The sequence below is a fragment of the Rutilus rutilus genome (assembly GCF_951802725.1).
Source record: "Rutilus rutilus genome assembly, chromosome: 3".
In the NCBI taxonomy this organism is placed as follows: Eukaryota; Metazoa; Chordata; class Actinopteri; order Cypriniformes; family Leuciscidae; genus Rutilus; species Rutilus rutilus.
In genome coordinates this window covers 48,609,154-48,636,756 of record NC_140211.1, presented here as the reverse complement: position 1 = coordinate 48,636,756, position 27,603 = coordinate 48,609,154, and the positions used below count along the sequence as shown (strand labels likewise).

Below are 27,603 nucleotides of genomic sequence, written 5' to 3'. Positions count from 1 at the left end.
TTGCGTTTGATTTTTCAGACTGATTGAAACACTGTTTAAACTAGTTATTTCTTTTTGAATTTTTGTTACTTTGTCATTTAGGGTCATGAATGTGCATGCAAAGTCTTGACACATAGATGTGTTTTGGAAAGGCTATATAAATCTTGGTTACATGGAGTCAAAATAACCCCCAATAAACCAAAAAAACTTTATTGTAACTCGTCAAACACTAAAATATGAAATACATGAGAACTTATGAATTTTAAGACTCAAAGTTTACTTGAAATTGTGACTTGTCTTCTGAATCATCCTTAGAAAATTTGCTGTTTCTTTATCTATTTGAGTTTCACAGAAAAAAAATAAAAAATTGGAAAGGATACTTTTGGTGTGAGAAACCCATTTTACCCTCACAAAGGTTTGAGAACCAGACATAAAAAGGCAGAGGCAAATTACACCAAGTACAATATAGAAATAGATGGAAATTATAAAGTTTCTCTGACAAGCTGCTATCGAGGTTTTTCTTTTTTACATTGATCTTTAGTGTAAATGTTAAGATATGAATATGAGTAGGGGTGGATTTGTATGCATAGATTGTATATGTATATATGGGAATATTATTGTTTTAATTGTTTTATATTTTTATGTATATTATGTTGTGTTGTTGTCCTTGTGTGTGTGGTGTATAGTGAAGCCAAAGACAAATTTACACTTGTGGACAATAAAGGAACTAAACTAAACTAAACTAAAACTAAACATTTAATAGTGTACATTTTTGGCAAACTGCATGGAAACTAATTGTCAATTTGACTGCAACACAAAGGGAGTACCCATACTTTTAAAACAACAGGGGGATAAGATCAGTGACAAATAAGGCATTCCAAGATCAGTTTTCATAATAGATTTTCAAGAAGAAATTTCTTTTAAACCATTTTTGTGGGTAAGCTATTCTTTTAATGACATCTTTTCCTCACTTTTTATGTCTCTCTATCACAGCAAGCTCTATTTACAGTGGTGTCGGCTGGTCAGCACAGAGAGACAGTATGTCGCTGTTCTTAAAGGTGTGGAGGAAAACTACTTGCCCCTTCTAGAGTCTTCAGATGTCCCATCTACACTGAGAGGGAAGACAGAGTCACTCTTCAGTAATTGGAAGAGCCTCTCTGCCTTCCATTCGCAGTTACTCCTCCCAGCCATGGAGGGCGCTCTCTCCCAGACGCTACAGCAGACCGATTGTTTTAGTAAATATGTGAGTAACAACTTATATTAGTGTGTACAGCGTCTGTATCCAAAATCGCATACTTCCCTACTATATAGGTGGGGAAAAACTAAATGTGACAAGAGTAGTATGTACTAAATTAGTAAGTAGTATTAAATTACCCGGATGACTTACTACTTCCGGAAGGATTCTGAATTGTGCATACAATAGACACTTTACTATCCCATGAGGCCACGGGAGAGGATTTGTAATTGACAGAAAAGCGATGCAACTGCTGGTAGGTCACATATGATAGTGACAACAGGGTGAATGTAGTATGTCCGGATTACATACTAAATCATACTACACACATTCATACTATATAGAACGTATAGAAAGTTTTTTCCCAAATCAGTTAAGCGCAAACCCTACCCACAGCTGATTCTAAAGATTTCATTGGTCATGTTAATCAGTGCGAACTGTGTACTAATCACTAGCCTACACCCTCACCTTAATCTTAGTATAGCATTGGTAGCACATCCTTATACATAGCATTACATTTTTTTAAGACTTGCATAATTTGGCAAAACAATCAAGTAATACAAAGATGACATATGAACAATGAACTGAGGAAACTGAGGAACTAAAGGCCCACTGATGTGCCTTGGAACGTGCAGCTTTTTATGATGCATTGACGTAATTTGAAGTTGACATAAAATGAAGCTAAGGCGGGACATATTGAATGGCTCCTCCCCCTTTACAAATAGCCAATAGCATTTAGTTTACCTCACAGACTGCAAGTCATACTTGACAGCACCATGGAAGCGAATCCGAGCACTGATGATAAGTTGAATTCAATAATAGAGGTGTGAATAAATTCTAGCCATTTTATTCTTAACCAACGTACAGTTGGAAAACGGAATAATACTTGAGCGTTTTTAGCAACCGGACACACATCTCCAACCCATATTGCTCTGTGACGTGTCAACGGTCGCTTTGGTCAGATGGTATTTATAGCATAGGGGGCGGGAGTCGGGACGCATTATATTCTGTGATGAGAAGTTGAAGTCTGCAATGATGTCATAAAGTTTTAGCGAAAGTGAGAGACTACGTTTTGAATGCTTATATCTCCTAAATGGGAATTTTGTCATTGTTTTGGAACACACCAGCTTATTCATAAAAAAACTAAAAGCTAAAAAACTTAAATTTTGATTTCAGGGGGCCTTTAAATACAGATGGAGTGTTAATGAACTGAACAGAAACAGGTGCGCAATTAATTTGGAACTATGGAAGGGAACACAGGCAGGCAAACGGGAAAACCAAAACACCATGACAACAAAACAGAACTTAACAGGACATTACAAATAGGCAATGGGGTCCAAACTTTTAAGTAAAAAACAACAACATAAAGGTAGTGTAAAAATAATACAATTAACTCCAGTGGTTTAATCCAAGTGTCCTGAGGCAAGATGATCACTTTATCACAGTATTTATTTCCTTCACATGTCTGATTTTTCATCTCATCACTGACACTTTTGTTTTATTAGTAACTAAATACACTAGTTAACCTTATTAGTCAAATTTGTTGTTGTAAATGATGACTCAACTGAGGAACAGTCATTATTTGTGCAATAATTGATATAATTTGCACATAAATGAATGCTAATGATGTATGATTATTATGAAATACTGGATTTTCATATTTTAAAATTATAACGGCTATATTGAGAAGGCTGAAGAAAATCAATCTGTACATAAAAATGCATTTAAAAGGCAGCAAAAATAAATGAAGGAATGGGAAGTTATTTGAAAAACTAAATAGCAAAGGGGGAAAAGCAAGTTTTAATGTGGCCTCCATATAACAAGAAGTTTAATTTAAAAGAGAAAAAAAGAAAAACAGACCCTGGGCAATAGAAGTTGAAGAAACACCCCAATACAAGGTTAACTGTCCTCTGAGATAGTCACAAGAATGTTATGAATAATGAAATGTTGGTATGTATTCATATGAAGACTTAGACTCTCATGCTGGACACTCTTTCTGCTCCACAGAAGGATCAGTTCTTTCTATATTCCCACTACATCCGTATGAGACCTGAGCCAGATGCTCTGCTCATCAGTCAGGCTGCTGACTTCTTCAAGGTGAGAAACCAACAACGATATAACAGACTTTAATTGATTAATATGCCAAGACATGCAGCAGAGGTTTAGTTATGTCCAAATGGCACGTTCCACCAATATAATATAAAATAGGGCCTGAATGTTTTCTACAATACCTTCTTTTTATGCTATGTTTTTTTGTTTTCTACAAAAACATGATATTTGTGCCTCTAATGCTTTAAAAAAGTAATGGGTTGCCAGTTTATGCCCTGCCCTTGTGAAACAGAAGTACACTTTATCATACGTACTTATCTCTTTATAAAAAAGAGTACTTAGGAAAAAGTACTTGGGAAAACTTACTTTAAAAGAATATATACTTAAGTGTGAACTGAATGTAATGTTTTCACGCACTTAAATGCATGTTAATTGCAATGAAATGAAACCTTTTTATAGTTCAATTTATATTAAATGCTATTAGCTGAACTTTAGAGTGCTTTTTGACCCACTTAAGTAGGACTTAAGCACATGTAATTTCATAATTACTTCTATTATATTTTGAAATATTGTTAAAGCATACTGCTTAATGTACTGGATGACTAGTCGAACATCATAAGTCTGACCTATCCATACTTGGCTCAACATACTGTAGAATAGTTCATGTTGCACTACTGTCTTTGCCCACAGAGTGGCAAAAGTGTTTTTGATGTCTGTGCCATACAAATAAAACATTGTTAAATTAATCAGCCGGATCTCTCTCTCTCTCTCTCTCTCTCTCTCTCTCTCTCTCTCTCTCTCTCTCTCTCCAGTCAAAGCTGTCTTCCTCTCTTGTTCCTGCTCCTCCATTTCCTCAGTGTCTCTCCACTCCCATTCAGAGACTGGAGCAGTACTGCCAGACACTAGAGGAACTGGGTGGTCTTAATCCTACTTCAGACTCCGCCCTCTCCATCCTAAAACACGCCCAGCGGCACGGAGCAGATCTGCGAGCCAGTGATCTCATCACGGGGTGTCTAGTAAGAGAATAACACATTCATTCATGTCTGAGTCCACAGTATGTCTTTGTGAAGTCACAGTGAGCATTTCCACTGCAGTGCTGCCTCCTGGTGGTCAAAAGAGAGCAGCTTGATGCAGTTTAAAGCACAACAGATCACAACAACAACATAATATTATAACTTATACATGCTAACATATTAACATTTTAAAGTGCCCCTATTATGCTATTTTAAATGTTCCTAATTTTTTTTTGGAGGTCTCCTACAACAGGTTTACATGCATCAAAGATCAAGAAACACTTTAATTTTCTCATAATATACATTGCACATCACCACATTTTTCAGTGATTCTCAAACGACTCTCTAAATCCCCCCTTTCTGAGAGCCTACTCTGCTCTGATTGGCCAGATGGCCCAGTCTGTTACGATTGGTTTACCAAGTCCTCAGCGATTGTACACACTGTAAAGATAGTAACGATGACGTCGGTTTTCAACCCGAACCTCCAGATGTTTCAACTGTAATTCCTCATCAGCATCAGCATTAACAAGTGAATGTCCATCAATAAACTGGTGTGTATATTTCTAATTTATTGCGGTGTACATGCTGGAACTTTATTAACTATTAATAACGGTATATACGTTAGCCGAACACTAACGTGAATGACTGATGTAACATTAAAGTTTGCAAAGAAAATCTTGCTCCATCCTTTATCTTTACTCAAAGTAGTAAGAACGAAAGACATGCATTAATAGACACAGGTTTAGGTAATAGTGGCCCACAGCTGCTTAGCAGAACTATTTCAGTAAGACAGTAATAACGTGAATTCCCTTATCAGTCGGTCACTCTCGACGTACGCCGTGACCGACGGATAGGAATCTCGCTAGAGAGGCCAATCTACTTCGAGTGAAACTAAATGAGCCAATGCACATTGGCATGCAATCATTTGCATCAGCTGCTCATCCACGCAGCGCGGGTATATAATGAGCAGAAGGTGCGATTGCACTTCAGTCTTTTGCTTCGGAGCCAAGCACTTTGATGCTTTCTACAACTCTTCAGAAGAAGATTGTGAAACCTGAGCGAGCTTTCTTTTTCGGACCTCTCCACTCTGGTGACACAGCACAGCAGCGCTTTTTTCTCTCTCTTTCTTTCCTTTTTGTGTCTTGTTGTTCTGAGCAAACAAAATCTGTTCTAACAGCTGGTAAGGTGCGCCTGAGAGCGCTCAAAGGCCGTTTTCACGGCTGGTAAGACCAGCGAGGAAAGAGACAGCGCGCAGACAAGTGCACATTCCTGTCTGTGTTCGCAGTGACCGCTCCCCTGCGTGCTTCAGCACTAGCGAGAGCAGTCCCTAAAAGAGCTTACACAGATAGAACGCGTCTTTATAAAGATGACATTCTATCTGTGTGTTTCTGGATGCGGTCGTTCACCTCACCTCAGAGTGGTCACAACCCACAAGTTCTCCAGGAACTTTGTTCCTTGCACAGTACACTCAGACTCCGCTACGGGCTGCCTCCCAGAGAGAGTCTCCCGAGCCGAGCCCCTGTGTTCCACCTCACTGCCCCACTCTGGGTACGCCTACGGTCCCTTTAGTCCCGCTTGTACGGTCTCTGCCAGCCTGGTTAGCGCTCCCCAGTCCGTCTCGCTGGCTCATTCGGATGCGAAGGACGCGATAGAGCCAGTCCCTCCAGCCGATATGAGGTCAGGGCACTACAGTCCCTACTTCACTGTACCCAAGAAAGGTGGTGGGTTATGACCGATCTTGACCCCGAAGATGTTCGATAGGGTCCGTGCTTTCCTTCTTGCAGCAAGGGTTGGAGCGAAGGCTGTCTCCCTCCACCCTCAAAGTACATGTTGCCGCTATTTCCGCATATCATGACCACATAGATGGCAAATCAGTTGGAAAGCACAACCTGGTCATCGGGTTCCTTAGTGGGGGCGAGATGGTTAAACCCTCCTTATCCTCCCTCCATACCCTCTTGGGACCTTTCCCTGGTTCTTCAAGCACTTCAGGATGCTCCCTTTGAGCCTTTGCAGTCAGCAGACTTAAAGCTTCTCTCCTTGAAGACTTTGCTGCTGATTGCACTGGCCTCTTGCATGAGGGTAGGGGACCTGCAAGCAATTTCGGTCGACGAATCGTGCCTAGAGTTTGGGCAGGGTGACAACCATGTTGTACTGAGACCCCGGCCTGGCTATGTGCCCAAGGTTCCTACCACTCCCTTCAGAGACCAGGTAGTGAACCTGCAAGCGCTGCCCCTGGAGGAGGCAGACCCAGCCCTGGCTTTGGACTGTCCCGTTCGCACCCTGCGTCTGTATGTAGACAGAACTCAGTCTCAGGACTTCAGACCAGCTCTTTTTCTGTTACGGAGGACAGCAGAAGGGAAAGGCTGTCTCCAAGCAGAGGATGGCCCACTGGATAGTGGATGCCATCGCCTTGGCTTACCAAGCACAAGGCTCACTCCACGAGAGGCGTTGCATCCTCCTGGGCGCTGGCACGTGGCTCCTTGCTTACAGATATCTGTAGAGCTGCGGGCTGGGCGACACCTAACACGTTCGCTAGATTTGATAGCCTACGTGTAGAGCCGGTCTCCTCCCGTGTTCTCACCCTAAACAGGTAGAAGCACTGAGAGGCCCGGCTCTGTCGGCTTTCTGCACCCTACCATGCTCCTTATTTCTCCAGAGTGAAAAACCTGTGAGTCCTCCAACACCCTCGGCCCAGACATGGCGGAGCGTCCGGCACCAGGCCATTATCCGTTGAATCCTTGAGAACCGGGTTTAGGCTGGGTTCCATATGTGTGGCCCTATGGGGATCCCATATATGTATCCTTCCACGGCTTCTCCTAATCGAAGCCTGTGTCTTTCCCTTGGGCTAAGTCATCCAATATTCATATGCAGTACAACCTTCGGGCTAGTCCACATACGTTTTTTTCCATATACGTAGAGAGTGACCGACTGATAAGGGAACGTCTTGGTTACATATGGTAACCCTCGTTCCCTGAAGGAGGGAACGGAGACGTACGTCCCGTCGCCACATCTGCTGCTGCCCGCCGGGGTGGCCAGCTTATCAGGCTTGGCTCCTCAGCAAAAAACTGAAGTGCAATCGCACCTTCTGCTCATTATATGCCCGCGCTGTGTGACAGATGACTTGTTTAAGTGGTTTAGAGTTGATTAATTATTTTAGGAGACAATAACTTTATTTATCGTGCACTTTTGACCGCAATTTTTTTTAAATGACTTACTTGAAGAAAAAAAAATATAATAATTGAATGACTGATTCGTGGTCAATAGACGAGGTGCAGACGTTCCTCTCATTGGTAGCCGAGGCGCGTTTCCAGTGAGAGCTGGATGGGGCGACCAGGAATGAAAAAGTTGTTCAGCATCTATAACGATCAGTCTATAATCCCACACACTTTGAAGCAATACTAAACTGCAGTGGAAAAGCAAATCGCGCCAAGCCGTGCCGTGCTGAGCCGAGTCATACCATGCAGTGGAAAAGCGAAGCAAGCCGTGCCGTGCCGTACCGTACCAAGCTGTACCATGCAGTGGAAAAGCGGCAATAGTTAATGTTTACATTCACAAACAGCTATATTACACACTGCAATAAAGGTAATATTCGAAAAACCGTAATGGGGCACTTTAACATCAGAACTGGTGGTCTGAAATGATAAAATTAAGCTTATTACTTTTACAGTATCTTCAACACTTTTACAGTCACCACAGCAATGTTGATTTGGACCTCACTGACTGTCATTGTATGGACAAAATCAATTGGAACATTCTTCAAAATGTCTTATTCTTCAAAATATAGTGCTTTTCTATATATATATATTTTCTATATCTCACATCTATATATATATATATATATATATAAAGCTTCAAGATATTAATAAAAACTATTATAACACTGTTCCATGTAGCTCAAATTGCTGCCAACAACACCAAGATAACAGATTTTTGATTTCCAACACATATTCTGGCAAGGATTTATACCTTGAAAGCACTGAAAATGGCTTTGGATAAAAGCGTCTGCCAAATGCACACATAACAGTGTGATGAATAACATCTGCTTTAATAATGTGCAACACGTACATATCTGTTAACATCTCAAAAATGTGGTTTCATGACCCTTTTCATGAACACTGTCCCCGCCATTGACAGAAATTACCGTCATTTATGAGACTATGCTTCCCATTGACAGAAATTTTCGGCTTTTCATGTTTTCATTGTTATATGGTAGGGGGCACTATTAGGTATCTTCTGAAAGAGTACGTAATCTCCTGATCAAAATTCATGTGACACTGAAGACTGAAGGCTGCTGAAAATTCAGCTTTGCGTCACAGGAAAAAATTACATTTTAAAATATATTACAGCAGAACCCAGTTAATTTAAATTGTAATAATATTTCACAGTATTACTGTTTTTACTGTATTTTTTTAATCAATGCAGCCTTGGTGAGATTAAGAGACTACTTTCAAAAACATTAAAAAACCTTAATGTTCCCAAACTTTTAGTGTATATGAAGAGTTTGGTTCCAAAACGCAATAAATCCATTTTGATTAATTTGAGTAAAAATGTGTTTTCTTTACCAACAAGTGGCAAGATGAAAACCACTATTTTCTGTTTCAAACTTTCATATAGCACTTTTAGGTTATAATAACATAAAAAAATTCAAATCCAAATTTAAAAATTTATTTTTTCCCCAAAATGCGATTAATCCATTGAATCAATATAAAATTTATTTTTCATTTTGAAACTGTTGAAAATACACAACAAAGTAAGTTTATTAGTATAATAATATTAGTATAATATTTTTAGTAATTTTTACGGACAAATACACATACACAAGCTATTGATAGGTAAAGAAATAGCTATCAGTAGCTCACAGTGACCTTGCTCAGCAGGGCTATGGGTTGAGTAATGCCAGAGTTATGCTTCAGGTTTTAAACAATGAATAAAAATCACATTCATTTTTAACACACTGCATTTGTTGTCTTGTGCATACTATAAATCCCTTGCATTAATATAATATCTGTGTAAAACTGTTCAAAACAGAACTGTAAAGAAGATTGAAAACTGATTTGCATGACACCTCTTGTATTAGACTACAGAAAATGACATTCATATTTAAGACATCTTTGTTGTATTGAATTGATTGTCTTGTGCATACTACAAATCCATTGCACTAATATAACAATATTCTTTGTAAAAACATTCAACAACTTATCATTCATTAAGAAATCAGTGAATGGTCACTCTCAAAAGGCTGACACAATGGGCAGCTACTCTTCATGACTGTCACAGTCAACATCGTTCGTCTGTGACTGAGAGAGTGCATTATCATAGAAGGCACATTGGCACTCACACCAATTTCAGAGAGCAAGTTCGGCACATCCTTCCTTTTTGCTTCTTTCACTGTGCTTTCATTGGAAGTTGACTTGGCTTGAAGTTTGCCCACTTTTTTCCTCTCTTGCGTCGTGTGAGAACAAGCAACAGCCGGCATTTTTCCTCCTCTCGAGTGCCTCATCTTCTTAATCTCCTCACGGAAATTATTCGATTTCGATGCCTTACGTTTCTTATCCACCACAGAAACAAACCACATGTTCATCAATGCCATCAAAATTATTCATTTTTTTGTTTGTTTGATGATCGAAAAGTACAAAGTAGATAAGAAAAAAAAAAAAGAATAAGAGAAGGGAGACTGGCGTTTGTCACGATTTGGAAAGAAAGGGAGAAAACATGACAGAATAACACGGCGGATATCGCATTTTACGTAAAATTAAAAATTGACTTTTCAATACCGACCAGATACAATACAGATTTTTGCAGGAACTCATTTTCTTTTCTTTCTTTTTTTTGCGTTTATCGCGTTTTGGAACCAAACTCTCCATATATAACTTCAATATTGATGCATCCTCCATAGCATTCATATCATATCAAATCGCACAACAACAAGAAGATGATGCTCTGCTGTGCTTATACAGTAAATCATACCAAGTGATATTTTTTGAAAATGTAAAAAGGAAGCAAGTTTTCTGTGATGTTTATGGTTAGGGGATAGAATATACAGTTTGTACAGTATAAAAATCATTACATCTATGGAATGTCCCCATAAAACATGAAAACGTGTGTGTTTCAGATACCCGTGGCGGAGCGTGGAGAGCTGGTGCGTCAGGGTGAGCTGTGTGTGTGCGGTGGAGGCAGACGGAAAAAGACGGGAATCAGAAACGTCTTCCTCTATCAGAACTACGTCATCTTCACCAAACACAAAACACCCAACCCGGGATGCAGTGTGTACAGTTTCAAACACAGCATTAAGGTACACACACACAGGCTGTGGGGGGGGGGGGGGGGGGGGGGGATACTTATGTACTGCACAGTATAGTGCCTGCAATTTTCAAAAAAATGACAACAGTATGAGGCGATACATTTCACACGACCTCATTGTACTTAAAGAGAGTACACTTTCATTACTATATTTCTTAACCCACTTTGTAAAATGCAATTTGTAATAATGTACTTTTACAGTAAAACTTTTAATTTGACATTTTAAATCATGTTTTTATAATTTATTTTGCTTTAAAGAAGTACACTTAATCTGATATGTTGACTAACATACTACAGCATATGTTAAGTATTGATTATATTTTTAACTGTAGTGTGTTCTTTGATGTTACATTTAAAATTATATTTTAAATATACTAAATTGCAACTTCATTATTACAAATGTGTAATTACTAATATGTTAGAATACATGACACTCAAGTTTCAATAGAAATTACATTAAAATATACATTTTAGTTCAACATAAATGCTTGTCAGTGCATTCAGCAGTACAAACCATTTTTATAATTATGAAATTACACATAAAGATGTACTTAAATCCTACTTAAGTGGGTCAAAAGGCAATCTAGAGTTCAGCTAATTGCATTTAACATGCAATTAAGTCTCCGAAAACATTACATTAATTTAACACTTAAAAGGTTAGTTCACCCAAAAATGAAAATTAGCCCATGAAGCCATCCTTGGTGTATATGACATTCTTCTTTCAGACGAATACAAACAAGAGTTATATTAAAAAATGTCCTGGTTCTTCCAAGCTTTACAATAGGAGTGAATGGCTGGAGAAAATTTGAAGCCCAAGTGCATCCATCCATGATAAATATACTCCACACGGCTCCGGTGGGTTAATAAAGGCCTTCTTAAGCGAAGCCATGGGTTTTTGTAAGAAAAATCCCCATATTTATAATTTAAAATAACTAGCTTCCGCCAGACGACTGTACGCACACTACGCAAGTCGACTTGCGCCAAAAGAGTAACCCGTGGTGCATATATGACGTAGGATGTAGGAGTATCGTAAGCTTAGACGCCTCTCTCGGTTTAAACAAATAGGGCTGTGCAACAAACTGAAGCTCCTCTTCTATTATATAGAAATCCTCTGACATTTCTCTTCAAAATAGCTAATTTGCGATCAGTGTTTTGTTTTGCTCTTTCCTCTGAGCTTCCGCGTTCGTCATTTGGCTTTGCGTTGTGTCAGGGGTTAGTCTTCCACCGTAAATCAATGCATACGGCCGTCTGTTGGAAGCTAGTGATTAAAGTTTGTAAAGTTTTAAATATGGGTATTTTCCTTACACAAACGATTGGCTTCACTTCAGAAGGCCTTTATTAACCTCCTGGAGCCATATGGATTACTTTTATAATGGATGGATGAATTTTTTTGGTCTTCAAATTTTCTCCCGCCATTTATTATAAAGCTTGGATGAGACAGGACATTTTTTGTATGGTGATGTGCATAGTGATGGGTCGGTCATGAACGATTCGTTCATTTTGAACAAATCTTTAATATGACTCGGGACTACCGAATTGTCTCAGAGAGTGATTAGTTCATTTTGTCTTATCGGTTCTGTACTGGAAACAGAAATTATTAGTTCATCTCTCGAGTCTTCAGGTTCGGGTCCAAGTCTTTCGTTCTTCCCGTCAGTCCCATAGGCTATGCTGTCAGTATCAGAAAGAGAAATGATTAGTTCACCTCTTGAGTCTTCAGGTCTGATTCTTCTGAGTCTTTCTTTTGTCATGTGATGAACGAATGACTCGAACCCGAAGACTCAAAAGATAAATGAATCAATTCTGTATCCGGTATCGACTGCATAGCTCAGCCTATATGGGGTTGTCACGTGATGAACGAATGACTCGAACCCGAAGTCGATAGACTCGAAACGTGAACTAATCAATTCTGTATCCGGTACTACAGACTGCATAGCTCAGTTTATGAGGATGTCACAGAATGAACGAACGTTCTTAGATCGGGAGGTGAGGTAAACTAACAGACTGCCTGAAGACCAAGATAAATTAATTAATTGTTTTTGTTTCTCATAATTTGGCCTTTTCCTTGCATTAAATTTTTTTGTCTTATTCTAAATGTGATCAACATTTGATGTGTTTGGGGAATTTGGCTAACATATAATTTAAATACATTCTGCTGAACGAAATGACTCGAAAAAAGATGCATTCATTTTGATGAACAAGATTCAAAGATCCGAGTCAGTAAAATTATCCGAACTTCCCACTACTAATAACTCCGATTGGATATGTCTGAAAGAAGAATGTCATATACACCTTGGATGGCTTCATGGTGAGTAAATCATGGGCTAATTTTCATTTTTGGGTGAACTATCCCTTTAAGGATATTCTTTTAAAGTATATTAGCATATTGGCATCTTTTTTAGTGTGTAAAAAATATTCCTAATGTTGGTAGTCTGACCAGTAAAACTCACTTCTTATATACTTCTTATACTTATTAATGACCTGATATTTCTTCAGGTCATTGCACATACACACACATTTGATCTTAGAACGTCACACTAACTGTGTTTCCTCAGACGGGTGAGATGGGCCTCACTCAGAGTGTCGGGGATGACGGACTGAGGTTTGAAGTGTGGGTGAGACAGGTGTCTCGCACCAGGGACTGTCTCACTCTCCAGGCTGCCAGCGTGCAGGAAAGAGGAACCTGGACCCACGATATCGCACAGCTGCTCTGGACTCATGCCATCCATAACACAGGTCAGGAACTAACCTTTGACCTCTCACCTTTACATCACCAGTCTCCTCTCATCTCTGATGTCTTTTACGTATTACTCTGTTTCTTTTCCTGTTGATCATTTTCTTTTGATGCAGTATTGAATAAAATATTACTATATTTATGGTTGACATTTTGCAACATTCCCCTTATGAAAAAGAGTACACTTTAGCATACATTTAAAAAGATTACTTATTACAGAAATAGTATACTTTCAAAGAATATACTTAAGTGTCAACTGAATGTAATGTTTTGAGACATGGGGCCCTATTTTAACGATCTGAAACGCAAGTATCAAGCGCGAAACGCAAGTAACTTTGTGGGCGGGTCTTGGGCGCTGTTGCTATTATACCGGCGGGATAAATGACTCTTGCGCCCGACGCAAATCTAAAATGGGTTGGTCTGAAGTAGCTTCATTATTCATAGGTGTGGTTTGGGCGTAACGTGAAATAAACCAATCAGAGCGTCATCTCACATTCCCTTTAAGAGCAGGCGCGCTTGTTCTATAGCGGATTCCTATTATAACGGCGGATTTGCCAGGCGCGCGCCAGGAGCGGTTCACAGCCGAGGAGACCGACGTTCTCGCCAGGGCCGTAAAACACAGAGAAGTGACGTTGGGGATGGGAGAAACACACCCAAATTAACTTCGGTTAAACAGGCGTATGATAATTTGGGTAAATGTGTAAGCTAGATGTATGCCTTTATAATAAACTGTCTATCTATCTATCTATCTATCTATCTATCTATCTATCTATCTATCTATCTATCTATCTATCTATCTATCGTAATAATGTATGATTTGCAAAAATGAAAACTGCTGCTTCTGTGTAGATGAGAGAATCAAAGTGCATGCGCGTTGTGCACACGCTACATTGATTATGGCCAAGCATGCGCCCTTAAAATAGCATATGAATATGGCGGAATTGTTTTCTAAACCTGCAAAATAGCATGAGGGAACGTTTGCGCCGGAACACGCCTCCTCTTTGCGCTGAACCGCCCCGGGGAACGCAAGTGTATTTCCTAGTTTACCGACGTGCGTCTGTGGAGGGAAAAGTCCGCCTTGCGCGGGTGCAAAATAGGAATGATACATGCGTCAGTGTACAAAGTCAATTGCGCTGGGTGCAAGATAGGGCCCATGCAATTAAATTAAATGTTTTATATATAGTTATATAGTTTAAATTTATATTAAATACAATTAGCTGAACTTTAGAGTGTTGTTTGACCCACTTAAGTAGGACTTAAGTACATCTTTATATTTCATTTCATAATTATGATATTTAAATATGGTTAAATACTGTCTATTGTACTGACAAGCACTTATGGTAAACTAAAATATACTTTTATGTCATTTGTATTGAAACTTGTATGGCAAGTATTTTAATATTTAATCATGTATCTTAATCATGCATTTGTAATGATGAAGTTGTAATTTTGTACATTTAAAATATAAACTTTAAATGTAATATTGAATATTATAATCAATACTTGTCTGTAGTCTGTTAGTCAACACATCAAAAAAGTGAACTTCTTTAAAATACTTCTTTAATACATTTTATTAAATCATAATGATTTAAAATGTTCGAAATTAACTTTAGTTTGAAATAATTACAAAGTGCACTTTTTAAAAGTGCTGTTCATCATATACAGTGATCGTGTCTCTTCAGAAAATTTGGACTAAACCACTCAATTCATATGGATTAGTTTTACGATCTCTTTGTTAACTTTTGAAGCGTCAAAGTGGTAGTTGCCTAGCTATCAGTGGAAGGACAAATCTCTCAGATTTCATTAAAAATATCTTCCATTTGTGTTCCGAAGATGTACGAAAGTCTTGTGAGTTTGGAACAACATTAGGGTGAGTAAATGATGACAGATTTTTATTTTTATTTTTGGGTGAACTAACCCTTTAACTAACGTTAACAAAGCATAATTAGTTATTATATGGCTCTGTGGAATACTTGATTCTGATTGGTCAATCGCACCATCCTGTGGTGTGTTATTGCCCGATAACAGCTGATTAAAAACTGATAACAAGTTAGTTATCAGTTTTGTTTTGCATTTGGTGAGCTAATAAAATATTTAAACTCATAAATATTTTGTGTAGTTATTTAATTATGTCATCCGGTATGGCGGACTCGCTCTCTTGTTTCATACATAGGCTGCTGCTGCCATTTTGCACCGATTGTTTTGTAAACTGTAATGGATTATAAGATAACAAACAGTTTCATCTCACATCAGTATTTGAGTTATATAGTTTGAGCTTGCCGATTGTTAGCAACTGCTTTCTTCGCGAAAGCTTTGCGTTTAAAGACCTAATAAAATATTTCAACTCAAGTCAATGTTCAGTGTCTAATTATTTACTTATGTGGCAAGTAGCCATTTAATAAGCAGGATAATGTACATCCAACCGTTTGTTATCGCAGAATAAACCCCTTCAGTGTGATGCAATGATCACCTGATCACCCTGTCAGGGTTTATTCTGCGATAACAACCAGCTGGATGTGCATTAACTAACATTAACTTAATGGGACCTTATTGTAAAGTGTAACCTATTGGTCTTTATAGTTCTTTTGCACTGTAATCTGGTCTTTGATCTTAATGCTACGGAATCGCGCTGACCGTCACGAAGAGAGAGAGAGAGAGATGCACATAGTACTTGCATCTACTGTGTTTACGGGAATACTCAACTTTTTTTTTTTTTACATTTTGAAATATTTCTGTTTATTTGGCCGTTTAGGCGCGCAACCAGAGACAAAGGCTACTTTGCTTGTCCGTATTGCGCTTGGAGCGCGCGCACAGTATCCTGTCAGTATAATACAGTTCTCTTTCGCGACTTATCACGCTTTTAATATTTCTTTTTATTATAAAGCACATCCTGCTCTTTTCTTTCTCTTTCATTCATGTTTTGTTATTAATAACTTTAAACAGAATCGTCAACTGAAATCTGCGTGGATTAACAAAAATACAACACATTTATAGGACATGAAGGGTCTCTGCGGCAAAAGTGAAAGTACCAGCAGGTGAAATGTTTCGAAATGTCTCTTTGCACAGCAAAGCACCCGTTTCAATAAAAGGATATGTTAAAGTTTATATAGCCTAATTTTACATTTTCGCTGCTGTTCTAAAATGGTTTTCGCCATTACCTTAAACAAGCTGCAGCTGCTTGAATCACAGTGCAGGAGCACTGTAGTTGATTGCTGTGGTGACTCGTGAGTCGTGACACTCACGAACAGCACTGAACACGCACTTTTGCTGGTACAACTTGAATATTATTATTATTATAAACTTTTCATTAACTTCGGTAGGCTGTACAACAAGGGAATTGTAATTGGCTGCTTTTTCTGCAGAGAGCCTGTTGATGTGTCTTAATTTTTTTTATGGTTTGTTGGTAAAGGGTGAGAGACCTTGCGAGCCACATGATTTTTGCCAAAGAGCCATAGGTTCCCAACCACTGGTGTACACGAATCAATAGATTAAATTACGTGACCTTTCACAAACTGCCGTGAGACTGGGCTGGTCTGACAGGGTGGGGGGCATGGCATCACGATGGTGGCTCTCCATCGTGATGTCGGTCATCGGTCATCATCCATCGGCACAACCCTAATTTATATAATAGTTTAGCAGCACATTTGATTATTCTTTTCAACTCTTTACTCATATTTTACCCGTTCATATTAGGAATCTGTGTCGCTTTGATGTCCTCACGCCTTCTGTTTAACGTGGGTCTCACGATCACAAAGTCAGTTTTCGGTCACTAAACATAGTTAATTGGCTATATACCTGAGATGGTCGCATTCACGCTTACACAATCAAAGATACTTTTGTACAGCCCCCGTGGTTTTTGTATACACTTGAATTTAAAATAACTTCAGGCAGCGGTATGGCCACTACTACAAATATAAGTTGACCAACATTACTTTTCTTATAATAGCTTTGGATTGGCCATGCCGTGGTTTCCCACGTACACTTATCTAAAGTAACATTAAATTAAAACAGAGGTAAGACACACCCAAATTTAGATAGGTCAAGCAGCATTTTGCTGTCCTAAACGGAAATTCACTTCTTGTCTTTACAAGACCACGTACACTTGAATTAGTGCCAAATATTAGTCGTGACTAATCTGACGCAGATTTTGCGGTAACATACAAATCCGTTTAATCAAATGTTTACAATTTTATTATGTCAGGTAAATGTATCATGCCAATTTCATAATCAGTTCAACGATAGTAAATACAAAACATCAAATGCTCTGGTAAGAGAAAAGATGTGTGTCTTGCCCACACTCCGCATCACGGGCTAATTTGAGCTACAAATCGCCCTGAGCCTCTCGCTGCATTTCTTTAAGTACCGAGACAGAAACTTATTTAACATGGAAACATATATGCTAACAATGGGAATTTGCATTCAGAGTTTACACCTTTTGGGAGCAGTATGCCATTTGCCTGGAAGACACACCCTCCTCTGTGTGCAAGTCATCTCAACTCTTAAAAACTTTATTACCTTTTGGTTTACTTTTTTTGGGAATGAGACCTTTGTACCAGTCACACTTTGACATTTCAAATGATACCAAACATGTATAATACTGTATGATAATTATTCACATTTAACCATATAGGTTTTGGGTGAATATCTGGTGATCTCAGCGTGAGAGAGACGAAATGGGGGAGGTGATTGACTTGGGGGATGCTAGTTTCTCAAGAGAGAGTCAGATGTTAATTTCGAGAAAGGTCCTTTGTCTGAGTGGTCGTTTCTCAATCAGACTGCCCGGCATTTTCTAACTTCTCAATTCTTACAGTTTACTTGCCTACTCAGAGATGACGATTGAGACTAAATTAAATCACCACAGTAGCCTGGTGTTTGTCAAAAAACAAAGTTATTAAAAAGTTATTCTGCCAAAAAAAATTCTCTGCGGTGGTGAGAGAAAAACACTGACATTTGCGATTCAGACTGGACCACTACCTCCTGTGAATTCTAAAATTACCAAACGTCACCATGTAAAATGTCAGAATAGGTCTTATGATGCTTGCAGGTGATGTCTTAGTAGGCAGCGTACTAGGATTTTGAACAGTTTTTGATTTATTTTTACTTTAGCTTTAGATTTTACTGTCAAAAATCCATTAGTTAAATACCACAAAGTTCTGCTTAATTAACTAAGTGCCCATTTTCCCTAATTAATGAGCTCTTAAAAACGAATACTTTGCAGTTATTGACCTAGTTATTTATGTATAATTAAGACAACATTAAAAGACAGTTTAATTAGATGTCTTCTGTCTGTGTATTTTTTTTTTCTTTTTTTTTTTTTTTTCTCTGCAGGATCTTGTCTAGGGGCAGTTTTTGGAAGAGACCAATTTGTGATTAATTATTAATTAATTATGGGAATTGGAGCCATGTCAGTCATTAAGGCATTGATTTGCATTTGCACTTTTGTCTTTTCTTTATGCAAATGAGACTTAAATGATACTTTACTCCACATTGTATTCTGTTTTGTTCATTAACCATACTTTGGACTCCTAAAAAATGGACTTGTATACTGAAGTCACACAGACATAATTTATTGTAAAGAATTCCACATCCATTTTCATGCACATATTTGACAAAAAGGTGTATGTGTGTGTGTGTGTGTAGAGTTGTGTCTGAAGGAGTCTCTGTGTATGGGAGTTTCCAGTAAGCTGCTACTGGATGTGACAGGAGCTCAAGTTTCAGAACTGGACTCTAGCTTCAGCCTGAACGACAGAGGTACAAACACACATACACATCTAAATGCATAGACTTGTATAAAGCTAGTCATACATACAATAACCTAACCCTAAAATAAACCTTTCTGCATTTTTACAATAAAAATAATATATATATACTTTATTTTTATGCCTTTTTTGACAATTGAAGACTTCCCCAAAATAAGGTTTTGTCAGAATCAGCTACAAATTTGTCCCCAAAATATGGCCCAAACACACGCACACATTTATCGGCTGCATCCAAAATCACATACTTCCCTACAATATAGTAGGCGAAAAACAGTATGTGAGAAAAGAAGTATGTCTGAATTCACACTACTCAAAAGATTTGGCAAAAAGTACCCGGACGAAATGTGCATACTGAAGTGTGCATAGGATGGACATTTTACAATCCCACGAGGCCACGGGAGAGGATTTGTGAATGACATAACTCATGCTGGTAGGTCACATGATAATGACAACATGGTGAATGTACATACCAACATACGAACATTCATACTACACACATTCATAATATATAGAACATGCTTTTTAGCGGTCGTGAAGTAATTACTTGTTCAAAATAAGTACCTACTCAAGAGAGTATGCGATTTTGGACGTGGCCATCCTCATTTTCCTTCACTGCATGCAATACTCCTTGTTTTCCAACAGATGTCACTTTATCTCTCATCACATTAAAACAGTATTTTTTAAACTACGCTTAAAACGTGGCTTAAGACAAGTCAATTATGTGATCACTGATCTGGACTTTTTATATGGAATACATATTAGGTTAGATAGTATTAGAACCTATTGTAGGTTGTTTTTGTACCACTAATATAAATGGTTCTAAAAAGGCTCAAATTTTTTGTGAACACAATTATGAACTCAGAGCCACCCTAGACTATTTTTGAACAAGTTTTTATTATTTTTCTCATTCTCTCTTTCAGTTCAGAGCAGTTGTTCAGATTCATCTTCTGTGGGCAGCATGAAAGGGGGCGACTCACCCGCCTCTGCAAGAGATTCAAAGAGAAACAGCGAGCAAACAGGACACACTCAGGTGAGTCACACACATACACATACACACACGTGCAGTGAGTAAAGATGATGATGATGATGATGATGATATGTAATTGTGTTTTATAGAGCACTTCACCCTCCACCTCTGTGTGAATCATATCAGCTCACAATGGAAGTCTTAAAATGCATGTAAGTATTTTAAATGTGTTATTTTGTGTGTTTTTTTCTTCTACTTAATATTCTTTTACACATTATATGTTGCTTGTTTATGTATTTATTCAGAATATGTGGATACGAATGTGGGGAAAAAAATGCTTTTTAGAAGCAGAGTGTGCAGTTGCAGCATTTACCAGCAGAGGCTCATTCAACAAAACATTAATATACTATTAAATGCACATTTAACCCTACAATTACTGTATCATATTTGATATGTAAATATTCTAAAGCCTCTAAATGATGAGCATGATCAACTTGGCTGAAAACTACATCTACTACATACCATCTGCTGTCTGATTTAAAAAAAAAAAAATAGCAAGTAAAAGGCCTTTTAGTATAATTGTTAAAATGCCCACCTTCAGGTCATGGTTCACGTGTCTTTTTACTGTGAAATTTATTATGATTTTTATAAAGTAAACGTAAGAATAACTTATATACTGTTAGTAATATTTCCAAATGAACTCTTACTGCCTGAAGCAACTTTGGTTTACTTGATTATCCATACATATTTTTTTTTAGAAATCATTTACATTTACATTTACATTTATTCATTTAGCTGACGCTTTTTTTTATCCAAAGCGACTTACAATTGCTATATATGTCAGAGGTCGCACGCCTCTGGAGCAACTAGGGGTTAAGTGTCTTGCTCAGGGACACATTGGTGTCTCACAGTGGATTCGAACCCGGGTCTTTCACACCAAAGGCATGTGTCTTATCCATTGCGCCACACCACCCCAATTCATGTTCAAATGTATGATATGATCCATCAGGCTTTTGAGGAACATTTATTTGTTCATCAGTGCATTACATTGCATTATATGCTGTAAAACTGCAGAGCTTTGATTATAAAACTAATCATTTTAATAACATCTTACTAATATCTATTATTGGAAGATATTAAGTGACTAATATTTATATGCATTTTTATGCAAGTAGATCTCACTGATTTACATTACAAGCAATCAGAATTTGGCCATATAAAAATCAATATCTGCAACAAACTGCATATAATTGCTGAGGTTGAGCCTTTCAATAAAATTGAGGTGTTTTTTTTTTTTTCATATGGAATATGATCTCCATGTTCTCAGTATATCACACTATGAGCCTGATGTATCAGTTATGATACACACATACAGTATGTATGCATAATAGCATATTTTTTGTCTGCTCCCCAGACAAAATGGGTGCTGTTTCTTTCATCGACACATATATTTACGACTGGGACAACTGGGCACAAACTGGATCATGAGACGCACACAGCCATGTGAACACAGTATTACAGAAGACTGGAGGTCATGTGTCAGCAGCCGTCTCGCTTCTTATCATTTCAGTTACTCTTTTTAATTGACTTTCAGTCTCAGGCCCATCACACACATTAGCAACTAAAAAAGATGACATTCAAGTCAACATGAAATCAAATTGTACATTCTTAATACACTTTACTGGTGTGCACGATTCATCTGTGTACATTTATATCAAAAGAAAAAGTGTTTATCTTCATAATCTTTTATCTAAATGTAATAACTTTCCATTCTGACTGAAAATAATATAAAGATAGGGCAATAATTGAGAAACATGGAAATGGAAACTTGACCTTTCATGTTGACTTTAAGGTGGATATCTGTGTTTAAGTGCACTTGAATGATGAAAAGATTGAAATGTACGACAAACCGATGCGAGATTTAGCCGTGTTATTCACCAAATTCTACAGAAGTCACATGGAGCTTCATACATCATTGTAAAAGTTTTGTTTTGTAATCTGTGATGTAAATGTGGATCAAATCTGAACCAAACACACGTATTTAGCAAAATTTTCCAAACTCTCGAAATATTGCTGTCGAAAGATTCTGCCAATGCAGCAAGTTGCACTTTGTGATATCAAATCAAAATAGACTGTTGGCTGAGGACACATCTGGTATTTCGGCCCATCTCCATCTCAGAGTATTGAAGAAAGAGGGAACGTTTTATTCTCCGTTCTCTGAGTTTAGTTAAGTACCAGCTGTCTTTTATTGCCATGGCCCATCCAAGAGCCAAATCCAGACCTGCATTTCAAAAGAGAGCTGCTATGGATGATGTGTTTTGCTTTATGAGTTATGTAATTATTTAACTCCGCCCTCAGCTTTTCCATTAGTAAGATTCTGCACAGTCTTAAGCAGTATTAGATGCTGGAACGCTAATCTACTCAAAGGTTCAACCGCGTAAAAACTGACTCTGACTCGAGCAACTGTAATCCACTTTTAAATTTATGAAGTCTGACTCTGGAAAATTATCCTTTATAAGCTCTATTTGTACTTCAAGTCATCTGTCTTGTTGCATATTTTAGATGGTGGAAACTGTTAGCTTCTGAGCATTTATTTTACTGATAAAACAACAGCTAGAGTTTTTGTTTGCCTTGTGCTAAAGAGTTTTAAAGTTGTTTATTGAGCTTGATGTGCCGACACACCTGTATGAAAGCAAATTCCCAAATAGGTTCTTTTTAAATGAAAAAGTTCAATCGACTGCATTTGTGGCATAATGTTCGATTACCACAAAAATATATTTTGACTCGAGAATCAAACTTCTGGTTTGGCTCTTACAAGTGAATGGGGCCAATATTTAAAAGCACAAGTTGTAATTATTGAAGTACCTAAATTAATGTTTCTATTAACACATGTATTATTTGAGATGTAAATTTGTTTAAATCATATTTTTTTTACCGGTATTTTAGGGCTACTAACATTGCAACGAAATTGTAAAATTTGATGTAACTTTTGCTGCGTTCACGCCATGTCATAATTATCGTAGTTGCGAGATGACAACATGTAAAGTACTATTCTGAAAGATTTTTTTCACACTAAAATCATGTTAACACGCATATTGTTTATCATTTGACTATAATATTGAAACCGCGATTATTTTAACATTTGCATTTACAAATCGGCCCCATTTACTTCCATTGTACTGCAAGTCCCTTGTGAGAAAGAAGGGAAATAAATATATATAAAAAAAACTACTGTACTTTAAAGTACATTTTTAACCATTGGCCTGGTTTCACAGACAGGGTTTAGATTAAGCCAGGATTAGGCCTTAGTTAAATTAGGACATTTAAATAGCTTTTATAAATGAACAAAATCATCACTGATGTGCATCTTGAGACAAAACAATTGAACTGACATATTTTAAGATATATCAGTGCAAGTTGTTTTCAGTTAAGACTCCTCAAACATGCATTTTAGTCTTTCATTATATTAACACTTAGTATATTCTTTTAAAAATATGCTAGAGTACTTTTTCACAAGGTAGTCTTGTCATTATGCCACAAATGCTATCAGTTAAGCTTATCTTGAACATACATTTAATAGTAGCTAAAAGATTAAATGGAGAAGAAATTAAGACTGAAGTCTCCTGAAGAAAAAAAAAAAAAAGGAAAAAAACCTTTTTCAGAAGACATCTTAATAACGTCTCAGACTGTGCCGAGACAAAAGTCTGCAGTCAAAGAACTGAAGGAATTTTAGGAGAATCATCTTAGACAATGTTGAAACAATACTGAGAATTTTGGAAGAGCAACCTCTGAGCAATAAAAATGTGCTATGCTGGTAAAAATAAATGATTTGATCATTTAGGCAGTTCAGAGGACGAATCCAATTTCTGAGAAAGACAGATTGCTTGGAGAAGAGTGAAGGACTGAAATGCGACCGATCCCAAACCTGTGCAACTGTGGGAGGAATGTACTGTATCCACAGCACTAAACCCACATTCAGGCCAAAAATACTCTCCGCAGCGGGGCGTGTGTGCGATCCAACTCTCCCAAAACCATAAATACCTTGGCGTGATTCATAGTTTTGATTGTAAACAGGAACGTGTGCCAGAGAAACAATCTGTCTTTATAAGCCTCTCATGAACTCATCATGTATTAATGTTTACATTTTTGAATGCTTTAAATTGCATGCTCCTTTTTGACTTTGTAACTGTTCAATTGTCTTTGTGGGATTATTAAATGAACACAACCAAATTGTTCCCTTTTTTTTCCCCCGCAGCCATTTTAGAGCCTGATGACATTTGGTGCATATGAGAGCATTATGCGGGATACGCACTTGACAACATTACTGACACGCTGAAAATGGCAGCCACTCAGTGACCAGCAGAAGGGATCACATTTTTGAAAGGGGAGAAAAAGAGATGAAAAGAGCGCGCAGAGAGAAAGAGAGAGAGAGAGAGAGAGAGGCCAAAGACAGTAGATGGTATGATGGGAAATGAAGGAGGGACAGACGAAGAGGCACAGAGAGGGGAGAGATGGAGAACAAGAGCGAAAGAATGAGGCAGACGAGTGAGTGAGCGGGGGGCGCAGCAGACGCAGCGAGTGTGAGAAAGGTATGGCTGAGGGCAGAGAAGTTTTTGTCTTGATAGAAATGTGAAGAGAGCGAGAGAATGGGTTTAAATGGGGAGGGGGGGTGGAAAAGAAGAAAGTGAGAGAGAAAGAGAGAGAGAGAGGGGGGGGGGACGAGGCAGAGAGACTCGGGCGAACAAAGAGAACGTGGAGAGAATGAGTTGGGTGAAACATCAAAGGGATTTTTCGGCCGTGTTACCGGGACAACAGACATTTGCATGCGATTAGCTTTTTACATCATATTAAGGAGGGATGGGGCGAGTGAGGGGAAGCACACATCATAAAGAGAGAGAGAGAGAGAGCAATGCCGGTCACTCACACTGACTTATGTGCTGACAAGCAGCCATTTGTCTTGAAGATCACGCATGTGGCGAGGATGATTTTACAACACGTTATACGGGGTAGATGTGCTATCTGAAAACATGCCTTCATTGCAATTAAAAGCAATAATAGGCTCATTTGTCAAGGAGCAGTGGGAAATGATCATGACCCTAAAAGAGCTGTTGTGATCACAGACGCAGGTTCGAATCTGGCCCGCGCCATGCTCCTTTCTTCACTTTTCTGCACTGCCAGATCATTTGCATTTTTATACCTTTAAAGCAAATAACAATTTTACATTTTAGGAGTAGCCTACATAAAAGAATTTGGGGCTGGTAAGAGTTGTATGTGTTCTAAAGAAAGCTTGTTTCTGCCACAGAATAATAAAAAAAAAAAAAATTAAAAAGGGTAATTGCAACTTTTTAGCTCAATTCTGAAGCTCAATTTTTTTTTTTTTTTTTTTGGTAAAACAAGATATATATATACTCAGAATCGCAAGATATTAATTTCCAATTCTAAGATGAAAGTCAGAATTGTGAGATATGAACTTGCAGTTCTGAGGAGGAAAAAAAGTCAGAATTGTGAGATAAAAAGTCAGTTAACCTTCTTTTTTATTTAATGGAAGAAAAAAAAAACTGATTGTGAGATGTAAACTCAGAATTCCAAGAAAAAAAGTCAGAATTGCTAAATGTAAAAGTGTAAACTAAAAAAGTCAGAATTGTTAGACAATTCTTTTATTATTATTATTCTGTGGCGGCAAAAAGATTACGCTCAGCAAAGCTGCATTTATTTAATAATAAAATACAATAATATTGTGAAATATTAGTACAACTAAAATAACTGTTATATATATATATATATATATATGAGATACAATATGAGAGTTTACAATTAGGGTTACATTTTGAAATACCAAGTCATAATTGAGAAAAGGTTAAAATCATGGCACAGTTGAAATTATGAGATAAAAGTTATAATTTACATAAATAATCTGACATAATATAATGTAATAATATATAATCTGACATAAGGTCAGAATTATGAAATAAAAGTTATGACTGTCATAATAATGAGATAAAAATCTATATTATAAAATATTCTAAATTAGATAATATCCATAATTATGACATAAAAGGTTGGAATTATGAAATAAAAAGTCAAAGTTATGAGACATTACATTTATGGCATTATGTGGAAACGCATAATCACAGTCTGTGAAAAGGGTCAGTTCTCGTTGTCATTTCTTTTGAATGTTTTACTGTAAATGCTACACTAGTCTTAATCTTGACTTTTTTCAGATACTGATATGCGATCAACTGCAAGTAATTCAAATGTTATGAAATTGATTACATTTTTATCGATTACATTTTTTTTATTACACATATTATCAACAGAACAATTTAAGTTAAAATTTTAAACTGAATTGAAAAAATTCATTTTTTTTTTTGTTCCCTTTTTGCATTAATGACATCTGACATGAACTCCTGGAGTTTGTGCAAATCCTGATGATCATGTTCTTCAGCGTGAGTTGACGTTCCCAAGAGCATCTTGAGCTTCACATACCAGCAGAACCTTAAATACTTTTATTCACTTTAACAATGTTGCCCGTTTTTAAACATCCAATTTTCCCCCCAAGTTCAGACTTTTGGATATATAGTGTATATACTATATATATAGTAGAATCTCTAGCCTACAGTGATGAAATAAATCTTTTTTTTTTTTTTTTTTTACTCCACTGTCCAGCAGATCGACCCAAAGACACTTGGAGATTTTGGGCTTCTATAATGGTTACATATACATTCATGAGAGCAGCAGACATGCACCTGCCAACCTCCCCCCGTCTGTCTCTCTGTTTCTCTCTGGCCTGTAATGCCTCACTGCCCTCAGTACTGCTGCTGCATTGTGCTGCCAGGCGTCGTCATGGCCGTCGCCACGGTGCTATTGTCATGGCGATATTACAGTATCAATACCCTGACACTGCGACAAAGAGACAGCAGCCAATGCCACATCACTCCACCCCTTTAACCCCTCTACTCTCATTCTCTCTCTCTCCCTCTCTCTCTATCCTCACCCAATCGATCCCTCTATCTCTGACTAAATATGTACGTATTGATTCTCCATCGGTCCCCTGCTCTCTTCTTCCATCCCTCTTTCTTTCTTCCTTTCTTTCCTTCTCTCTAAAATCTATCAGATTTCATCTCCCCCTCAGACCACCTCATGTGTCTCTCTTTTCCTCTTCATCTGTCATTTCATTGCCCTTCTTTCACTCCTTCCTGTTCTCCATGGCATCCCCCCCCCCCACCTCTGCATGTTTTTTTCTTCCTTTCTATTTTTTTTTTTGTCTCCGTCTCACTCACTCTCTGCATATTAATTGGTGCATATGAGCTGCGGCGTACAAGACAATCAAAGCGTTGGGGGTGGGTGATGATGTGACTGTATCAGACACAATATACAATACACAAATACACACATTCACTCGTTTACTGACGAGACACAGATACACTCGCATGTGCTGACAGTCGGAGGTGTTCGTGAGTTAATACCAAGTCCCCTCTCCAAAACCATCCTCACCATACAAACCCCACAAAACAAGGCCTCCGATCCAGACAAAAACACCTGCAGGCATCCAATAGCAGAAATGATACTGA

The 27,603-nt window shown here is 37.7% G+C and overlaps 1 protein-coding gene across 1 annotated transcript in view; it reads left to right on the top strand.

The window, feature by feature from the left end:
- The window catches only part of arhgef40 (Rho guanine nucleotide exchange factor (GEF) 40), a 49,091-nt gene extending 25,862 nt beyond the window's left edge, over nt 1-23,229 (top strand). Inside the window, 9 exon segments of the mRNA XM_084406105.1 lie at nt 973-1,222; nt 3,221-3,310; nt 4,075-4,278; nt 10,388-10,567; nt 13,128-13,308; nt 18,947-19,057; nt 19,986-20,095; nt 20,182-20,244; nt 21,447-23,229. Of these exon segments, the coding sequence (XP_084262231.1) occupies nt 973-1,222; nt 3,221-3,310; nt 4,075-4,278; nt 10,388-10,567; nt 13,128-13,308; nt 18,947-19,057; nt 19,986-20,095; nt 20,182-20,208 (1,153 nt within the window). The 3' untranslated portion in view covers nt 20,209-20,244; nt 21,447-23,229.
- The last annotated feature ends 4,374 nt before the right edge of the window (nt 23,230-27,603 follow it).